Raw genomic sequence first — 19,762 nt, forward strand, 5'->3', positions numbered from 1 at the left:
TGACAATGGTGAGTCTTCAATCCTGGATACTGAACCACAAAGTCAAAGAGAAGCTGAGGTCCAAGCACAAGAAGTTGAGACATCGCCATCCTCACAGGTAAGTCAAAGTCCAAAGAGTGCACAAAGAGACATCACTCCTGATGCATCTGTCATCGCAAGTCCCGAGTTCAAACCATCAGCAAGGGTGAAACTAAATCATCTAGCTCAACAGGTGATTGGAAGTGTATCGAATCAAATGAAAACCCGAAGACAGATTTGGGATGAGGTATCACATATGTGTTATGTTTCATTAATAGAACCTAAAAATTTTAAAGAGGCCTTGCTAGATGATAGTTGGGTAAATGCTATTCATGAAGAATTAGGTCAATTTGAACGTAACAATGTTTGGACTCTAGTTCCCAGACCTAGAGACATTAATGTGATAGGTACTAAGTGGATCTTTAAAAATAAATCTGATGAGAATGGTACTGTGGTTAGAAATAAAGCCAGGTTGGTTGCTCAAGGCTACACACAAGTAGAGGGTGTTGACTATGATGAGACGTTTGCCCCAGTTGCACGTCTCAAATCTATTCGTATTTTACTTGGTGTTGCATGTTTTCTTGGTTTCAAATTGTTTCAAATGGATGTGAAAAGTGCCTTTCTGAATAGGTACTTGAAAGAAGAGGCATATGTTGAGCAACCAAAAGGGTTTGAGGACCCTAAATGTCCAAATCATGTCTACAAGTTAGACAAGGCTTTGTATGGGTTGAAACAAGCCCCTCGGGCTTGGTATGATAGACTTACTACCTTTCTTCTTGATAATGATTTTCAAAGGGGTAGTGTGGATAAGACTTTATTTGTGAAACATACTAAGTCTCATATTCTTGTTGCTCAGATTTATGTTGATGATATTGTGTTTGGATCTACTACTAATCATCTTGTGAAATATTTTTCGGATTACATGACAAATGAGTTTGAGATGAGCATGATGAGAGAGTTGTCTTATTTTTGGGGTTTTCAAATTAAACAGTCTCCTTCAGGTATGTTTGTTTCTCAGTCTAAGTATGCCAAAAATCTTGTGTCAAAGTTTGGTCTTGAGTCTGCCAAACATGCACGCACTTCCATGAGCACCAGTCATCACCTTTCCAAGGATTTCTCTGGTGATAATCTTGATCCTACCCTGTATAGGAGTACGATAGGGAGTCTTCTTTAGCTCACAGGCAGTCATCCTGATATTACTTTCAGTGTAGGTGTTTGTGCCCGTTACCAAGCTAGTCCTAAAGAGTCTCATCTTCTTGCTGTCAAATGCATCATTAAATATGTTAATGGGACATTGGGGTATGGGGTTTGGTTTTCTAGTGATACTACAGCTGAAATTACTGGTTTTTCTGATGCCGACTGGGAAGGGTGTGCTGATGATATGAAGAGTACATCCGGGGGGTGTTTTTACCTTGGGAATAATTTGGTTTCCTAGTATAGTAAAAAGCAAAATGTCATCTCTCTTTCGACTGTTGAGGCTGAGTACATTGCTGCAGGGAGTTGTTGTGCACAAATGTTGTGGATGAAGTAAATGCTTCATGATTATGGGATAGAACAGAACACTCTCCCTCTTTTCTATGATAACACAAGTGCCATAAACATTTCAAAAAATCCTGTTCAACACTCTCGCACCAAACACATTAACATCCGTCATCATTTTATTCGAGAGTTAGTGGAAGAAGGCCTTGTTGTTCTTGAACATGTACCCACTGAGCATCAAAAAATTGATATTTTACAAAACCCCTTGATCTTCTTTGGTTTGAGTTTCTTAGAAAGACCTTAGGTGTTGTGCTCAGTAACTAGGGTGTTTCCTATTTTTTAAAGTGGGTGTGAGTGGTTGGCTTATTGGATAATCTCATTGTCATTGATTCCTGATATCTTTGCATCAAAAAATTATATGAACACTGCTCATGTTGCTTACAAGATCTCATTCTTCTTTGTTCATAGCTCATTCTGAATGCACATACTCATTTACTTCATGATCTCATTCTATACACATCCTTGAGATAAACTGTTGCAGGGGTTTCCGCACAAGTGATCAAAGTTCTCTATGGACCACTAACAGTGTTTCTTGTACTTTTTCAGAGGAATTGACCTATACTAGTATATCATGGATGATGTTGAGTCTCTTAACCATTTACCATCTTTTTTTCACTTCCATGGTTTTTCCCTCAGTTCATTGAAATCCAGGCATTAGGAAAAGGCTACCTCAGAGGCACCAACCAGGCCATCCTTTTTGATTTTATTCTTCTCTGGTTTGGTCTCCATACTCTTGAGCGTGCATGCCACCAGTGAGTTCCCACACGAAAGAAAAGTTTAAAAAAAAAAAATAGGGAATCATTAATTGAGGGGGAGCCTTCGCGTTTACTCAACAAATACCCCATGATTCCTAGTGGTTTGACTTTTCTCTGTGATGTTCAGTTACTCTTGTCGGAGGTCCAGCCATCCGATCACTACGAGGATTAACTCTACTTTTGTGACTCTCAAGGATTGCACACACGCACACTATTTTCGTGAGTTCTCATGTGTGTTTTTGAGTAATGCATTCTCATGTTGCTTATGATCATTGATTAAATTCTATCTGTATTGTTCATGATCTTGTGTTTCATTTTTTTGTACAAGTTTACAGGATTCTTGATTGATGGACAATCTTATCCCAGTGTTACAGTCTTCCAATTGGACTCCCCGCTGGTTACAGGACATCTTAGTTGTTTTTTTGTTTCAAAATAATAATAATAATAATAATAATATTGAAGTCTTGTCCCCGCTCGAGTGGTAAATCCCACGCTCAAGCGTGGTTTTGGGTCTTGCAGCATTTTGTACCCTGCTTTACAGTTCTGTGAGGGTTGATTTGGCGCTCAAGCGTCCGTTTTCACGCTCGAGCGTATTCTCGCGTGCTTTGGCTCACGCTCGAGCGTTGAACCCTACGCTCAAGCGGACTGGTTTTGTTTAAATTCTTCGTCCCTCGTCTCTTCAGTTCATTTTGCCCACATTTCCTTCTCTCCTAGGGTTTCTTGGCGATTCGCTACCTTGTCTTCCTTGGTCTGTGCATTGTTGAGTTTTGTTCTTCTCTCACACCTCAGGTGTAACCATCTTATGTTTCCTCTCTATTTTCATCCTTATTTTCGTAGTTGCATTTGCTTATTTTTGTAAGTGTTTTTTTTATCTACTGTCTCATCCCTCCCTCATGTTCATAGTATGTTGGGTCTAAGTAAGTTGTTGCATCTTGACGTGTTTTATTAAGCTTTTGGCATATTCTGATGGATTACGGCCTATTACTGTCACATATGTCTTGTTTTCTTGAGGATTTTTTTTGTTCTGTTTTTTTTTTTTTTTTTGGGGATGTGGCTGCTTTACTCATCATGTTTCATATCTATTGCATTGTGTTTTTGGGGCTTACTCTGAATGGACTATATTGCTTCATAGCCTTCTGTGCTTGACTCTTGTTGACATATTAGCGAGTGCTACTAATGATTTGTTTCTACTCTTGTGGTTTATTTTGGTCCTGGGTTGGGGGTTGTCTGTGTTGTCTTTTGTTTTTTTTCTTGGTTTAGTATGTCCACCTTCAAGAGAAAGAAGTCTACTACCCCTCGCCCTACCTTTAACTCTGACCGATTCCCCTCGGCTGAGCAAGCCAAGTTGTTTCGAGAGTCTTACTCTTCCCGAACCATTCATCTCAAACGCAATGTTCAACCTAATACCTTTGAGTTGATTCCTATCCGTCCTCTTTTTGATCCCTTGGGTGGAGATAATGTCCTTTCTTTCTCAGGTCCTCAAAACCTCAGCTGGGTCCGTGCATTTTATTGTAACATGGACAGTCTTGATGATATTGGTCTATCCTTCAAGACTTGTGTCAGGTCCAAGCCAATTACTGTTACCACAGATCTTATTCAAGAGTTGTTAGGGATTAGTCAAGTCTTCTCCATATTCTACCCATTTTCTGTTCGTCTAACCTGTGATTTTAATGAGGTTGTCAATGCTTTGTATGGTACCTCTCGTCCTTGGACCTCCGGCTCCTTAATCAAACAATATGAGCTTCTTCCCATAAGATGTTGAGTTCGATGCAGCTGATGCCGGTGGTGCTATTGGTGTGGGGGAGCGGCCCTCTCCGGTTCGTACGATTCGTGGCCAGCTTTAGTCTTTTGAGCAGTCTGTTACTTCACGGTTTGACTGACTCGAGGGGCGGATGGATATCTTTGAGGCACGGCTCACGGATCTCGAGACCACTGCTGATGCTCGGTTCAGTGCATTGGAGGCTTCTTTACAGCGCATTGAGGAGTCCATGGCCTAGTCTTCTTCTCAATTGGATCAGATCCTGTCTCTTCTTTGGATGTAGTCACAACCACCTGCTCCCTGATCATTACTGTCCAGTCACGCTTTTGGTTGCTGGTTCTCTTGGTTTTTGCTCTCTCCCGGACAAAAAGGGGGAGTGGTTACATATTCTTGGTACAATTTTATTTTTGCTTATATACTTACTTGGTACAGTTGGATAGATATTTGGTATAGTTCGCTTATATACTTGAAGTTGGATCGATGGGTATATGGTATTTTTTTGATGGATGGATAGTATGTTTATGTTTGTCAGTTATTTTATATTTTGTTATTTAAAATAGTTCCACAAATTTAGGTTGGTTTGTGCGGTTGTTTTTTTTCAGGTGGATTGTTCAAAGGTTTTGATCTCAGATGTGCATGGATTTTGGTGTTTGTTTTGTTTGTTTTTTTTTGGTGATTGTGATAGGAAAATTGTTTTAGAATGGTTTTGTCCGGGATTTGACAAAGGGGGAGATTGTTAGGACCCTTTGTTGTCAAATTCCATGGAAAGAACTAAGGTTGTAATCAAATTGTAATTTTCCAGTTTGCCAGTTTTTGTCTTCCCGCTCGAGCGAGGAAAGTGACGCTCAAGCGGGGTTTGCACTCTCACAGCATCTATTACGTCTGCAAAACTACTGGGTGTTGTGATTGCATGCTCGAGCGTGGGATCTTCCGCTCGAGCGTGAAACCTGTATGAAACACGCAATATAGAGTCTCCGCTCGAGCGGGCATTCCCACGCTCAAGCGGACTGCGCGATCTCAGTTACTATATATTCGTGTGTTAGTTCTATACTAGGGTGACTTTTTCAAGATCTTGTTTAAGAGCCTTAGGGTTTTGTCTTGAGGTTTTCTTCTGAAAGTATTATTGAGTTTTCCTTGATGAATTGAGTGAGTTCTAAACTTATGATCTAAGATACATACATCAAGGAGTTTGTTACTTCAGATTCAAGAGTGTTCTTCTTTGGTGGATTTCGAAGATTCAAACGTGGAGTTTCAAAGGAGTTTGATTCTGTACGTAGTCGTTGATTCGACAAGTGAAGTTGTGGATTCAACTTCAGAATAATCAGTTTCGAGACGAAGGCTTGGTGAAAGAGTTACAGAAGGTTTGAAGACAAATTGGATTAGTTGGGTAATTTGTTTGTTCGCTTTGTAATCTTTCTTTCTTCAGTAGTGGATTGATTAGTGGCGTTTCGCCCATGGTTTTTTATTACAATTGGAGGTTTTTCAATTGTGGTTTTTCTACATAAAAATCGTTTGTGTTGATTTATTGTTTATTTCAAAAACAACAATCTAAATAACTTTTGTAAGTGCTTGATGATTTAGATTGTGTGTTTTGAAAGATTGGGAATTGAAATATTTTAATCTTGATCTAATCACGAATCACTTAGGATTTTCACTTAGTTTTGATGTCATATTGGGTATGGATTGGTTATCGTCATACTGGATTGTTATAGATTGCTATCGTCAGAAGGTTACTATATGTACCTTGAGCGATGATTGCTTTTATTTCTTGGGGGACCGGGTGGATAGAGTCTTATCACGGTATATGATCCGCGTGGGTGGAGTGAACTTAGTAGTCTCCTTACTAGCTTTTTGAGTAGTGAGTGTGATGAAATTCGAGTTGAATTGCTGAGTGTAGTTTGTGAATACTTGGATGTTTTTCCCGAGAATCTTGTCAGTTTATCGTCTCACCGAGAGATCGAGTTCTCTATTGATTTAGTGCCTGGCACAGTACCAATTTTTATGGCTCCATATAGATTTGCACCTGCTGAATTGCGTGAGTTAAAGATTCAACTCTAGGAATTATTAGATAAAGGTTTTATTCGCCCTAGTACTTCACCTTGGGGAGTGCCGCCTCTCTTTGCTAAAAAGAAAGATGGAGCATTATAGCTTTGTATTGAATACAAAAAGTTGAACCGGGTTACTGTTAAGAATAAGTACCCAATGTCTCGTATAGATGATCTATTTGATCAGTTGAAAGGGTCTTGTTGTTTCTCTAAGATAAACTTGAGATAGGGTTATCATCAGTAGAGGGTATGGGAGGAGGATATCCCGGAGACGGCATTCCGTACGCGGTATGGCCATTATGAGTTTCTTGTGATGCCTTGTGGGCTAACTAATGCTCCAGCTGTGTTTATGGATTTAATGAATCGGATCTTCCGTGAATTCTTAGATCGTTTTGTGGGTGTCTTTGTGGACGACATTTTGATTTATTCACCTTCTGAGGAGGAACATGAGAAACATTTACGAGTAGTACTTGAGTTACTTAGAGCCCATAAGTTGTATGCTAAGTTTGGGAAATGTGACTTTTGGTTGAAAGAGGTTAAATTCCTAGGGTATGTAGTGTTAAGGGAAAGGGTGACTGTAGATTTATCCAAGGTAGAAGCAGTGCAAGATTGGGCACAACCTAAGAATGCTTTCGAGATTCGTAGTTTCTTGGGGTTGGTCGGGTATTACCGTCGGTTTGTTAAGGATTTCTCTAGACTAGCTTTACCTTTGACTAAGTTGACTAGAAAGGAAATCAAGTTTGTGTGGAGTGAGACTTATGAAAGGTCGTTTCAAGAGCTCAAGATTAGACTCACCACTGCTCCAGTGTTGATTATACCGAAGAGGGATTTGAGTTATTCGGTTTATTGTGATGCTTCACGGGAAGGTTTAGGTTGTGTATTGATGCAAGAGGGTAAAATGGTAGCCTATAGCTCACGGCCGTTGAAAACACATGAGAGAAATTATCTCACCCATGACCTAGAGTTAGCAGCAGTGATATTTGCCTTGAATATTTGGAGGCATTATCTGTATGGTGAGAAATTTGAAGTGTTCTCTGATCACAAGAGTCTGAAATATCTGTTTACACAAAAAGACTTAAATTTGAGATAGAGGAGGTAGATGGAATTCATAGAGGATTATGATTTTGAGTTGCATTATCATCTCAGGAAGGCCAATGTTGTAGCCGATGCTTTGAGTAGAAAGCCAGTTAGCAGTGTAGCTTCTATCGCCATCCGAGAATGGGAAATGTTGGGTGCTCTTAATGAGTTTGACTTGTAACTGGGCGAGTCTGTTGAATTCTCAACTTTGTTTTCAGTAGTTGCACAACCTACACTTGTGAACCGAGTGTTGGAAGCGCAGAGGGGTGACCTTGAGGCAGAATCCTTTCTAGAGAAGATTTCCAATGGGAAAGTCAAAAGAGGTTTGACTGTGTGTCCCGACTAAAGTGTGAGATACCGTGACCGTTTGTTTTGTACTGGAGTCTTGCCGAGAGGAAGTACTCCGAGAGTTCCATTATTCGCGCCTTACGGTGCATCCGGGAGGCACAAAGATGTATCATGATCTTAGTCACCAGTTTTGGTGGAGAGGTATGAAAAAGGATGTGGCTGTGTTTGTATCAAAGTGCCTTACTTGTCAACAAGTGAAGACCGAGCATCAGAAGCCAGTGGGTTTGTTGCAACACTTACCTATAGCTGAGAGGAAGTGGAAGTATGTTACGATGGACTTCGTTGTAGGCCTTTTGAGGACTCAACGGGGTAGTGATGCCATTTGGGTGATCGTTGACCGATTGACTAAGTCGGCGCATTTTATTTCTATGTGCGTAAGTGACTCGGTAGATTATCTGGCCGACTTGTACATTAGGGACATAGTGAGGTTGCACGGGATCCCTGTGCGATTGTTTCGGATAGAGATCCGCGTTTCACTGCTCAGTTGTGGTAGAGTTTACAGAGTGCCTTGGGCACTAGATTGACTTTTAGTACTACGTATCATCCTCAGACTGACGGGCAGTCCGAGCGTACTATTCAGATTTTTGAGGATATGCTTCGAGGCTATGTCCTTGACTTTAAGGGTTCATGGGAGAGGCATTTTCCCTTAGTGGAATTTACCTATAACAATAGTTTCCAATCGGGTATTGGCATGGCACCGTTTGAGGCTTTGTATAGTCAACCGTGTAGATCCCCTGAGTGTTGGGCCGAGGTGGGTGATGCACCTTTGTTAGGTCCAGAGTTGGTTCGAGAAACAACGGAGAAAGTGACACTTATTCATAAGAGGCTAGCTACAGCTCAGAGTCGCCAGAAAAGTTATGCCGACCGTAGGAGGAGACCTTTGTCTTTTGAGGTAGGAGATCATGTCTTTTTGAAGATATCACCTAGACGGAGTTTGACGAGGTTTGGGAAGAGTGGGAAGTTGTCCCCTCGGTTTATTGGCCCTTTTGAGATCCTTAAGCGGATTGGGGAGATTGCTTACCGTTTGGTGTTACTGCCACAAATTTTCGGGGTTCATGACGTGTTTCATATTTGTATGCTTCGGAAATATGAGCCGGATCCATCGCACGTGTTGGATTGGACCGATTTAGAAGTAGATGAGGATACCTCGTATACGGAGAGACCGGTGGAAGTCTTAGATAGACGGGATCAAGTTTTGCGAGGCAAGACAATTCCCTTGGTAAAAGTATTGTGGAAACATCACAGAGTCGAGGAAGCGACTTGGAAACGTGAATTAGAAGTCTGAGAGAAATATCCGGATTTGTTTGTTGATGCATGAGCATGAATTAAGAATTTATTGTATTAACGAAAAGTCTACACATTGTATATGTTATGGTTGTTTGGGAAGAACATGGATTCAATATAAACATTGCTTATGTTTTGAGAATATGGAATATTGATGATGTTGTATCATTTTTGGAAGCATTGTATACGCTATGTACGATTTTTGAAATTTTGGACTTTGGTTAAACATTGTAAACGTTTTGGGAAATTGAAATTTTCATTTTAATTTGGGACTTGTGAATTGAGTCGGTGTGAGCAGATGACCGGAGAATGGGTCATGGTGTTGAACTTGTGGGAATAACATGGTTGTGAATAGTTCAATTATGTTTTAGAGCCTGGTTTGTAATTTCGAGGACAAAATTTCCTAAGGTCGGGAGGTTGTAACATTTGTGTCCTTCAAAGCTTTTGAGAAGTGTATTTGAATACTTTATTTTTATTTTGAAAATCTTTGGTGTTGTTATGGGTTAGTTTTGGAGGAGTATAATCCGATTTAAACTTGTTGGGTTTGGTTGTTCGCATTTGTTCTTGTCAAAAGTTCCTTGGAGACTTAGAAATTCTATTCTAGGGTCGACACCAGCCTTCCTAAGGGTCAACCCTTACCTGTTGGTGAAGTTTCTGGAAGTATTACTGGAAAATAGGGTAGACACCAGTCTGGGGAGGGTCGACCCTTTTATGTCTGTGTGTTAGTTGCTGGAAAACAGGGTCGACCTTCTTGCATACTGTCAAACATAAGTTTCTTCATTAGGTCGACCCCTGTGTTACAAAGGTCGACCCCTATAGACTTTTTTCCAGATTTCAGTCCGGTTTTTGGCCTTACTTTTTGGGGATTTTGACTTGATCTTTTGGGTTGACTTGAGGACTTTATTTCATTATGACCTAGCACTATAAATAGGTCTCTCACTTAACCTTTTCTTTACTTTTCTTTTCTTTTTCCTTCTTCAAGCCTTGAGTCACTCTCTCCCTCTCCAATATCACTTTTTGCTCAAAGATCTTTAGATCTACTCTCTTGGAAGCATCTCCTTGCCTTGCTCATTTGAGATTAAGTGTAGCGCTTGTCAAGAGCTTCGTTTTGATCCAAGTAGAAGTTGGTTTCGACATCTTTGGATTTTTAACCTTGTTTTACTCATCTTATCTTCTAAGCTTGAGAGGAATTTTCTACACTCTAATATAGTTTTTAGCTTAGTTATTTGCTATTGTGTATAGATAATGAGATTTGGTTGTGGTTTGGACAAATCTAGGATTTGGGTGTGAAATGAAAAGAGGGGTTTTGATGAATATGAAGTAAACAAGTATGAGGCTTGAATATAAGATCATGTTGTACCAAAATAGTTGATTTTGGTGTTTGGGTTGATATTTCGTGAAAGGGGGATTTTGCCCTAATTTTGATTAAATTATTATTTTGTATAAATAATTGGGATTAGCATTGAAAATGTGAAATTGGAAGGTTGTGGGTATAAATGGTGAAATTAGATATGTATTATCTTACACTTTTGGAAGTTATGAATAAACTATTTATCCTGAGATTGAATATCTGTTTAGAGATAAATGTATTGGGTTATCGGTGGAGGATAGTGTAGACACCCCATTTTTGACCGTCCTAAAGACTTGGATGTCATCGATTGAGCGTTCGATGATTGCGCATGTTCGCCCTCGTTTGGAGTCCCCGAGGTTTTCGGCTGCGCGCCTTGCCCCTGAGTCTCTGAGCTCTCTTAGGTTTTGTGCTTGTTTTAAGCCAAACATTGGTGCCCCCTTTTGCCTGGAGGGAGAAGTAGAGGTGTAGACCACTTTTCTCCCCTGTCAGCCACTTTTCTCCCCTGTAGACCACTTGTGGTGGTCAGTCAACTAGGGTGGGTGGTCGGTCGACCACTTTAAGTGGTCGGCAGCCTACCACCACCTTCATCTCTTTGTATAGACCACATTTCCCCCCCTGTCGACCAAATGTTGTCCCTGTCGACCACATTGGGTGGTCGGTCAGCTAGGTTTGGTGGTCAGTCGACTGCCTTAACTGGTCGGCGGCCTTTCTGCACTTTCTGCAGATATTTTTGGTGCCAGTTGTGCCAGCTATTGGGCACAGACTGCATCCTCCATACACGTGTATGGAGGGATTGCACCAAGATTCTAGCTTGTCCAACAAGCTTGAAGCTTGGAATTCTATAAGAAGGGAGCTCTCTCTCCCTTTCTAGGGTTCAGAAATTTGGAGAGCAAATTTTCCTCTCTCTCTCTCTCTCTAGAATCCTCTCTCTCTCTCTTCCATTTTAGTGCTTAAAAGTGAGCTTTCTTCATACTTTTGCAAAGAGACTCCTAGCCAAACACCACCATCATTGAGGTAAGATACTTGGGAGTCTTATTTGAGTGACTTTGACCTAATTTTGCCTCAGAAGTGGCTGGTTTTGAAGATTGGGCTTTAAGGGTGAGTAATAGCCTCTTTAAAGCTTTATTTTCATTGCTTATTTAGCCACCTTTGCATGCTATTTTAGGCTTAGCTTTCAACTGAAAAAAGTTATGTTTTGAAGTGTTTAAAATGGTTGTTTAAGGCTTTGTTTGAGTTAGGGGTGGTTTACCCCCTTTGGTGGCTTGTTTTGCCTTGTTTTGTGCCATCTTTTAAGGCCTTTGAGATCATCTCTTTTTGGCCCTCTCACTACTGAAACTCAGAGGAATTTCAGTGGTAGAAAAGTGGTTTTGAGGTCCCAAATGGGTGGGGGTGGTCCCCCCTCCTCTTCTCTTATTTGCATGTGTTGATGGCCCATCAAAGGAGCATGTGTTTCTACTTCTTAGTGGCTGTGTTTGGGCTCATTTTTGTGACTTTCCAGACCTGTCATAACTCTGTTTTTGGCTGTCTTGGGCACCTCTTGCATGCTTCTTGTACTTGTAGTGTAATCCTACTTGTAGCCTTTCAAAGTAGCATGTCTTTCTAGCATGTATTGGCTCCATTTCAGTATGTTTTTAGCCATTATTTGCCATGTCATAACTTTGTTTTGGTTTGGTTTGGTTTGGTTGCCTCTTGCATGTTTCATACACTTGTAGTACAATCCTCTTAGCTAGCCTAAAATGCTTCATGCTTTAGACCATCATTCTAGTATGTTTTGGCTCCACTCCAGAAAGCTCTTACTCATATTTTAACATGCTTAAGCTCTATTTTAAGTGGTCTTGGCCATATGGGGCTTGTTGTGCATGGTTGTAGTGTAAAGGCCTTTGACTAGCTTTGAGTTTCAAAGTCTCTAGCACGCTTTACTTGAGTGTTTGCATGCTTTCGCCTCTTTTCTCACATGCTTTCAGTGTATGAAGTGTGGTCATACTCTCTCATGCTTCACTCTTTCAATGCTTTTGAAGAGTTATGCTTTATGCCTTGATCATGGCCTAACTTGTATGCATGCGTGCCTAAGCTTTTGGGCTATCATCTCAGCATATTTTTAGTCTTATTTTACCATGTTATAACTCTGATTTCTGTTGGTGGAGTCGCCTCTGGCTTGGTTTTGGTATGTGTAGTGTAATCCTACTCTTTGGCCTTGCATGCTTAGCGTTTTGGCTTACCATTCTAGCTTGTTTTGGCTACACTTCATCATGTTTCTATCATTGTTTTGGCCTGCCTTAGGACTGTTTTGAATGATCTTGGTCCATCAGGGCTTGCTTGATCTGGCTATGGTGCAAGTGCCTTAGCTAGTCTTAAGTTTTGAGCCCTCTGGCACGCCTTATTTGTGATGTTTAAATGATTTGGCATCATTTAACACTTGATTTCAGAGCATATAGCATTGCCATATTCTCATGCATATCACTCTTTGATTGTGTTTGAGAGTCGTGTTTAATGCCTAGCTTGCGAGCCAATGTATGGGCATGTTGTTGTAGCTTTTGGTGCTTCATTTCCAGTATGATTTTGCCACTGTTTAGGCATAATGTAAGTTTGTCCATGGCTGGTTTGACCATTCGAGATTGATAGTGCATGCCTCTTGCCTCTTGTGTAATGTCCTTCACTTGCTTTAGTGCTCTTGGCTCCATAACATGTTTCGCATGCATTACTTCCATGATAGAGTCTTGTGCATGCCACATTAGCATTGGTAGATGAGCATGTTGTATTTTGCATTGCATCGTGTTCAACCCAACGTCATGTTGAACACAATATGGATTGGTTCATTTCATACTTGGAGTGATGAAATGAGCCAATCTCCCTTGGTCTCCATTGCCTTTGACTCTCATGATAAGGAGATGGTCTGAGTGTCTTGTTTGCATTGCGTTTATTGAGTTTGTACAAATTGGATCTTTGGCCATCATGCATTGCGATACTTGATTGATGGTTTTGGATCCAATTATGCATCTCCCTTGATGTTTTGAGGTGATATGGAGGAGGATAGTACATACATGTTCTTGGAAGACCCTCCATTTCTTCTATTTTGTGCTCTGTTGTAACTTGGTGTCATAGCACACTAGTGGTCGGCACCCCCTCATTGGTGGCCGGCACCCTTTCATCCGTGACCGGCATTGCACATCATTGGTCGGCAGGGGGGTCGGCAGAAGCTTCTCATGGCCGGTAAGCCACTGGTGCACTCCCCAGCTTTGGTTTGGTAAGTTTCAGCAGTAAGCTCTTAAGGACACCCTGTAGACAGAGCCTCTAAAGAGTATTTGGAGAGCTTTTTGGGACGGAAGCCGAGGCATGCATACCCTAATTTCCAGCAGAGTTGAAGCAGCATTGTTTAATGCATTTTCATGTCTAGTTAGCATTTACGTTTGTAATTCAATTAGCTAATTTGTTAATTAGTTAAGTGATGTAATAATTAGTAAGTAGATTTCTTATTATTCAATTTGGTTTGTAATAATTAGTTTAATTAGCGTAGCTAGTTAGCTAATTCATTCGGACCCTCCTTCGTGAGGGCATAATGTTGTAATAAGAGTGTGTGTGTGTGTGCATGTCTTCCAACCCCACTTCTTTCTCCCTTTTACTTAACCGCTTTCGATGGCTAGTCTTAGGACATGTTTCAATTAGCATCCTTATTCTCCCATGTTTGCATCCATTCATTTGTCTTGCATGCACTGGGCTCGACACATCATTCAAACTGCATTATATTTCAATACCTATTTGAATACATATATCAAATTGTTGAATTCATATGCCATCTTAGATAGCCAGGCCTATTAGTTGCATTTTTGCATGTGTTGCATTAGACATCCTGTATAGATAGAATCATGCATGATTTCTAACTAGCTTTTGTTTTGGCTTGGAGTACACTGTAAGTGTTTATCCTTTAGCATCCTTGCATGAGTATGAGTGTTGCCATGATAGCATACTTACCATGAGGCTATTTGCTTAATTGTTATAACTGCATGAATGCCTGTGGATGAAGGCTTCATTACTTGAATTGGAACAATTCATCAAAATGTGAGTTTTAAGCCCACTTGGAGTGGCAAATCATCATGTTTTAAGCCCATCTTGTTTGGTGGCAAATCCGCATTTCTAAGCCCACTTGAGGGTGACAGATTCAAACCATTTTCGAAAATGAACATTGAGATTGTTTTGTTCCAATTCTCGTGATTGAGTATATACTTGTATGCTGTGCGCATCACATAGTATGTCAGCTAATAATCGGAATAAGAACACATGTGTTTATGAAACAACATATCATGTTAGTAGAGGCCGATCCTTTGACCGGGCGAGCGGGGGTGCTCATTTCATGACCTTCCCATCTCGTACCCAAGTTCCCAAGCCAAGGCAACTTTGGTGATGACAAACACGTGGCATTTGGCACGAGTCAGGGTTTCCTAAATTTCCCAAAAATAAAATATTTAGGTTGCGACTCTGTAATCTGGCAAAGCAGTCCAGTTTGGCATAATTTGATTTAAAATCTGATTTTTCAAAATGATTTGCCGGATTAGACTCTTTGGTGATCTATCAGTCTTACATCGCACTTTGTGAGATTAGATTCAGAACCGTGACAGGAGTCCGAACTGTAGTAGCTATGGAACCAAATCCGCGCCCTCTCCGAAAGGGGGGGCTCACAGAGGAAGTTCGGGCGGTCTACAGATAGCTGTGATTGTTATAGAAATTGCATAAGGATTAGGCGATTTAATGCTAATTAAATGTTGGTTGCCATTGCATATGACTATGTTTATAAATACATTGTATATGTATGTTTATTTGGAAGGAGAAAGTGGATGGACTCCGCTGAAAACAAGTTGGCCGGAGTGTCTTGGGTAAAAGACCCGAAATCATATATATATATATATATATATATATGGGTGCTGATTCCCGCGGACGAAATATCCGTAAAATGGCATATTTGAGAAAATATACACGGGTGCCGATTCCCGCAGACGAAATATCCGTAAAATGCCAGATAGAAGTGTTTATGTGTGTTTTGTATGATTGGGAAAAAACCATTGAGTTGTAGTCTCAGTTTGGTTATGTATAGATAATGAATTTGACTCATAAATTGAGAAGTATAGATAAACTGGAATTGAATTGAATGAAAATGGATTAAGGTGTGGACAACTTAGCATGATATGAACATGCAAGTTTGTGGATGTTTTGGTACTGGCATTGTTTATGCATATGGTACTTGTACCTTTGCTAAATCTCATATATTGTGTTTGATTATTTCTACTGGGATGTGGCTCACCCTATATGGGAATACCATTTTCAGGTGCAGATGATATGCTTCCACCAAGGCAATAGCGTGGGGGAACTTTTGGAAAGCAAGAGCTTCTTGATTATGTTTTGTTATTTGTATGATTATTATTTGTAAAGCCAAGGGCTTAAGATGTAATGAGCGAGACTCACTTTGTACAACCAAGTAATGACTTGGGAAGATGTAAGCGTACATGGTATTTAACTGGTTGTTAAACTGTAAACTCTGATGAATGAAAGTATTGTATTCCTGTTATATTCTTCCGCATGATAGATAGGTTTATTGTATTAGTTTAGGGGCGTTACATTGGTTGTTTATGCTATTGGTTTTATTGTTTTTTCTCTAGTTGTTGGTTTCTCACAAACTGGAGCTACGAGCTTCTCTTTATTGATATAATTTATCATACTTTGTATGTCTTAATCAATAAAGATTCATTTTGCCGATAAAAAAAAAATAAAAAAAATACCACCAGCTACCTCCCACCATGTAGTAATTAGCACCTCTAGTCATCATCTCCAATCGTCAACAATCTCTTTTCACTAGCCAATGTTTTTTATTCGTTTTCAAAACACAATTTAAAAACATATGTCTATTAAACATGTTTTTATTTTATTTTTACCAAAAATAAATATAAATACATAATATTTTACATAAACAAATTACAAAACCAAACCTAACAAATATAAAATCAAACGAGAAGCACAGTACTTAAATGACTTGTTTAATTAACAAAATTAATAGTGAGGAGATTAATAATTCATGTAATTAGTGTATAATTGATTATCAGGAAAATTAGTGAAATATCCCTCTCTAATTTTGTGCAGTAGGAGAGATGGAAGATAGTTTTTTTATTAGCTAAGGTCTCTCAACATTTTTATAGAGAAAATTCAACTTAGAGAAATTTTACCTGACTCAGAGAAATTTCGACACCGACTTAGAGAAATTTCAAAATTTCTTTGAATCGGGGCGAAATTTCTCTGAGTCAAATTTTGTCTGTAGAAATGTTGAGAGACCTTAACTAATATGAAAATATTATATATCATTTATCTTATAAAATCTTAATATCAGAGACCTTAAAAAAAATTCCCTTGATTATCCAACTTGATTAGTGGAATAAATAATTTCTTATTTTTAACATTTATTTTTTAATAAAATATAAAAATATAGAATTTCAATTATATGTTAATTTTGTATTATTAGTTGTACCATTAAAAAATATGTTAATTTTGTTAGAATCAATATCATTAAAATCTAATTAAGATAACAAAAATTATAACTAAACACTAACATTATACGAGTCCCGGACTCATATAGTGTTAGTGTTTAATCCTATAATTCACCCAACAAATCCTGGCCAAAGGGACAACAATTGGAAAGAGTACTAACCAGCAACAAATGCTGGATATGAGTTCGATCGATAGAGTCACTCTGATCATCTCCACTGATATTGAGAAGAGCATCCAACACATCATTGCTTGAGAGACAACCCTGTGTTTTTTTCAACTCCAATCGTTGATCAATCAAACGATCAAAGACTACAATAAGCCTTCCAAAGTCAGAAGTGGTTTGGCGCCTAATACCTTGTGGATCAATCTTCTTCAACACAGGGAAGTAATCTGACAAGTTGGGCGTGCCAATGTGCTCCATGGAACTCCACACTGCCTCCTTCAGCTCCCTTACAGTGTCCTTGTTCCGATCATCCAACAATTCCGTGGAAAAAATTGTATTCGACAGCAAATTAAACGTTGTTCTAAATGCTGCTTTGCAAATATCCACTGCCACACCTAGCTCGCAGCTTTCTCGAACCTCGGCGATCAGTCCTTGCACCACTTGATGTCGTAGGTGTTGGTTTGCGTCGAGTTTTGGAGCGGCGAAAACGTGGGAATTGCAGATTTTGCGGAGTTTCGCCATTGAGTTGAAATAGGCATCCAAGCGACGGAGAACTGGTCGTGGTTTTGGGCTTGGATGTTGTCCGGGATGGATCGGTTGGAGAAAGCGAGGTCTTGCTTTTGGAGGATTTGTTTAGCCATGGTTGGTGAAGAAATGACAACTGTGTTTACTTGGCCTAGTTTTATGGTCATGATTGGACCATAGATTTTGGCAAGCTCGGCTAGGGACTTGTGAGGCTTGTCACCTAGTTTGAGAAAGTTTCCGATGAGTGGCAGAGGTGTCGGTCCCGGCGGAAGCTTGCCGGGACTGTTTTTGCTTGATTTTGTAAGTGATATTAGGGCCTGCACCAAAGTGCAGGTGATCAGAACACAAAGTAGAAGACTCAACAAGTCCATCTATGTTTCTCTCAATTGTGCTACAATTCATGCGTAAAAGAAGCAATCAGATTTGCTTGCTTTTGTGGAAAGTTTGTAAAGTCTGATTTACCGATTTGGAGAGAGATTTAAAAAAGTAAAGAAAAATTATATGTGAAAAATATGTAAAATATAGTTATATTTCATTTATATTTATCTATATTTTTTCTTTTATTTTCATATCCCTATTCAAATTCATGAATTAAACATAGTCTTAAGGAATTTTGAAGAAAGAAAATAGGATATTGCAAATAAATGGGACAACCATAAAATAATTGCGCAAAAATATTTGTTTGTACAATTTTGACACATAAAGAGTTGCGCTAAGCACAGGAATAATAAATTTGTACCATCTACACATGAGAGTTGCACCATCATTAAAAATGTTAATTTTTTTTGTCACTACTCCAATGAAATACAATTTTTCTAAAGACATAATAAAAATTAATTTGGTGAAATAAATAAATGTTTAAAAAATTTATCAATTTTACATAATTTTATCTTTGGTGAGTAGAAATAATTTTTAAAAATTTAAAAATATTTTTTTGACATTTATTTTTGTCAAATTAGTTTATATTTTATCAAATTAATGATTTTGTCCTTGAAATTAAGCAATGGTATCTTCAATTATTTTTATTTGGGACAAGATTCAAAATTCAGGGTTAAATATGTCATGATTGAAAAATCAAAGATCAAAATAACATAAGTCCCAAACTATAATGACTATTAATATAATTCGTCATTTTTAAAATTATTTTGAAAATATATTTTATACTTATATAGGGCTGAACATAAAAACCAGAAAAACTACAAATCGGTTTAATCCATATCTAACAACATGACTTGATTTGCTTTTTTCAATCTATGATTCGGTCCTCACTCTTAAAATAGGTGAACCGTATTTCACGGTTCAATCCGTAATTTTATAGTTATACTTTCAGTTTACAATCAAACCGGACCGTTTAAATATATATATATATACATATATAATTTGTTATTTAAGGTGGACACTCGATTATCTTATTAGTATTTCATATATTGTTTGCAAGTGTGCTCTTGAATAATAATTGAATTAGTTCTAAATAATCATTTAAACTATTTTGTTTGTAAATTTACTTGATTTTTGAGCACGCAGTGATTATGTTGTAAATTATGACAAACTTCATGAAAACTGTGATTCCAAACTGAATTGAATCATGTTTTTATGATTAGGTTTGGCTTAATTTTAAGATTTTTATGATTCGATTGGGTTCTAAATTTTATGGAACTATAAGTGGTGGTTGGTCTTGGTTTACTTCAAAACCGAACCGAACCAGACCATACTCACTCCTAATACTGCAGATGGATTTAAAGTTTGTGAGATGTGTGTTTATAAATGGGATTGGGTTGCCTCGACATTCTAGTCTGGCACAATGGGATCGACACAGATTTTGGTTCATGCTTTAGATTTCAATGTGTATATCATCAATGAAAAATTTGTTCAAAATATATATATATATATATCATCAATGAAAATGGATTAAATTCATTTCACCCTCTCATAGATTGGGCTTGGAGCATTTTACCTCCTATGATTCAAATATAGCTAGAAAGCCCCTATATAATTTTTTACTAAAAAGCCACTGTTAGTTTTTTTTTATTCAAACTAATAGAAGGTGTATCACACACTACTTTTTAGGATGAGTTTGGTTTTTTGAAAAAAAAAATGAAATTAATACAACAAAAAGATAATTTTACTGTCATTTTCTCCAAACCTAAAATTAAATTAAAATATAATTAAGGATTTAAAACATAAATATGATTAAATATGGATTTAAAATAGGGATATTTATCAATAAATCTCATCTCGCAAACAAGTACTCTAATTAGTCCTAAGTTTTTTCCTATTGATATGTTAAATTCTATTTGTAGAGAGTTTCTTTCTGTGTGATCCTATTTTTTATTTTGGTAGTGTTTTGGTAGACAATTATACTCATTTATT

The 19,762-nt window shown here is 38.4% G+C and overlaps 1 protein-coding gene across 1 annotated transcript in view; it reads right to left on the bottom strand.

The window, feature by feature from the left end:
* Positions 1 to 17,879, bottom strand: part of LOC114267611 (geraniol 8-hydroxylase) — a 29,437-nt gene extending 11,558 nt beyond the window's left edge. Inside the window, 2 exon segments of the mRNA XM_028208674.2 lie at positions 16,865 to 17,379; positions 17,382 to 17,879. Of these exon segments, the coding sequence (XP_028064475.2) occupies positions 16,865 to 17,379; positions 17,382 to 17,763 (897 nt within the window). The 5' untranslated portion in view covers positions 17,764 to 17,879.
* Between the last annotated feature and the right edge of the window lie 1,883 nt (positions 17,880 to 19,762).

Source organism: Camellia sinensis, chromosome 13, assembly GCF_055761805.1.
Source record: "Camellia sinensis isolate YWXY chromosome 13, ASM5576180v1, whole genome shotgun sequence".
NCBI classification, from domain to species: Eukaryota; Viridiplantae; Streptophyta; class Magnoliopsida; order Ericales; family Theaceae; genus Camellia; species Camellia sinensis.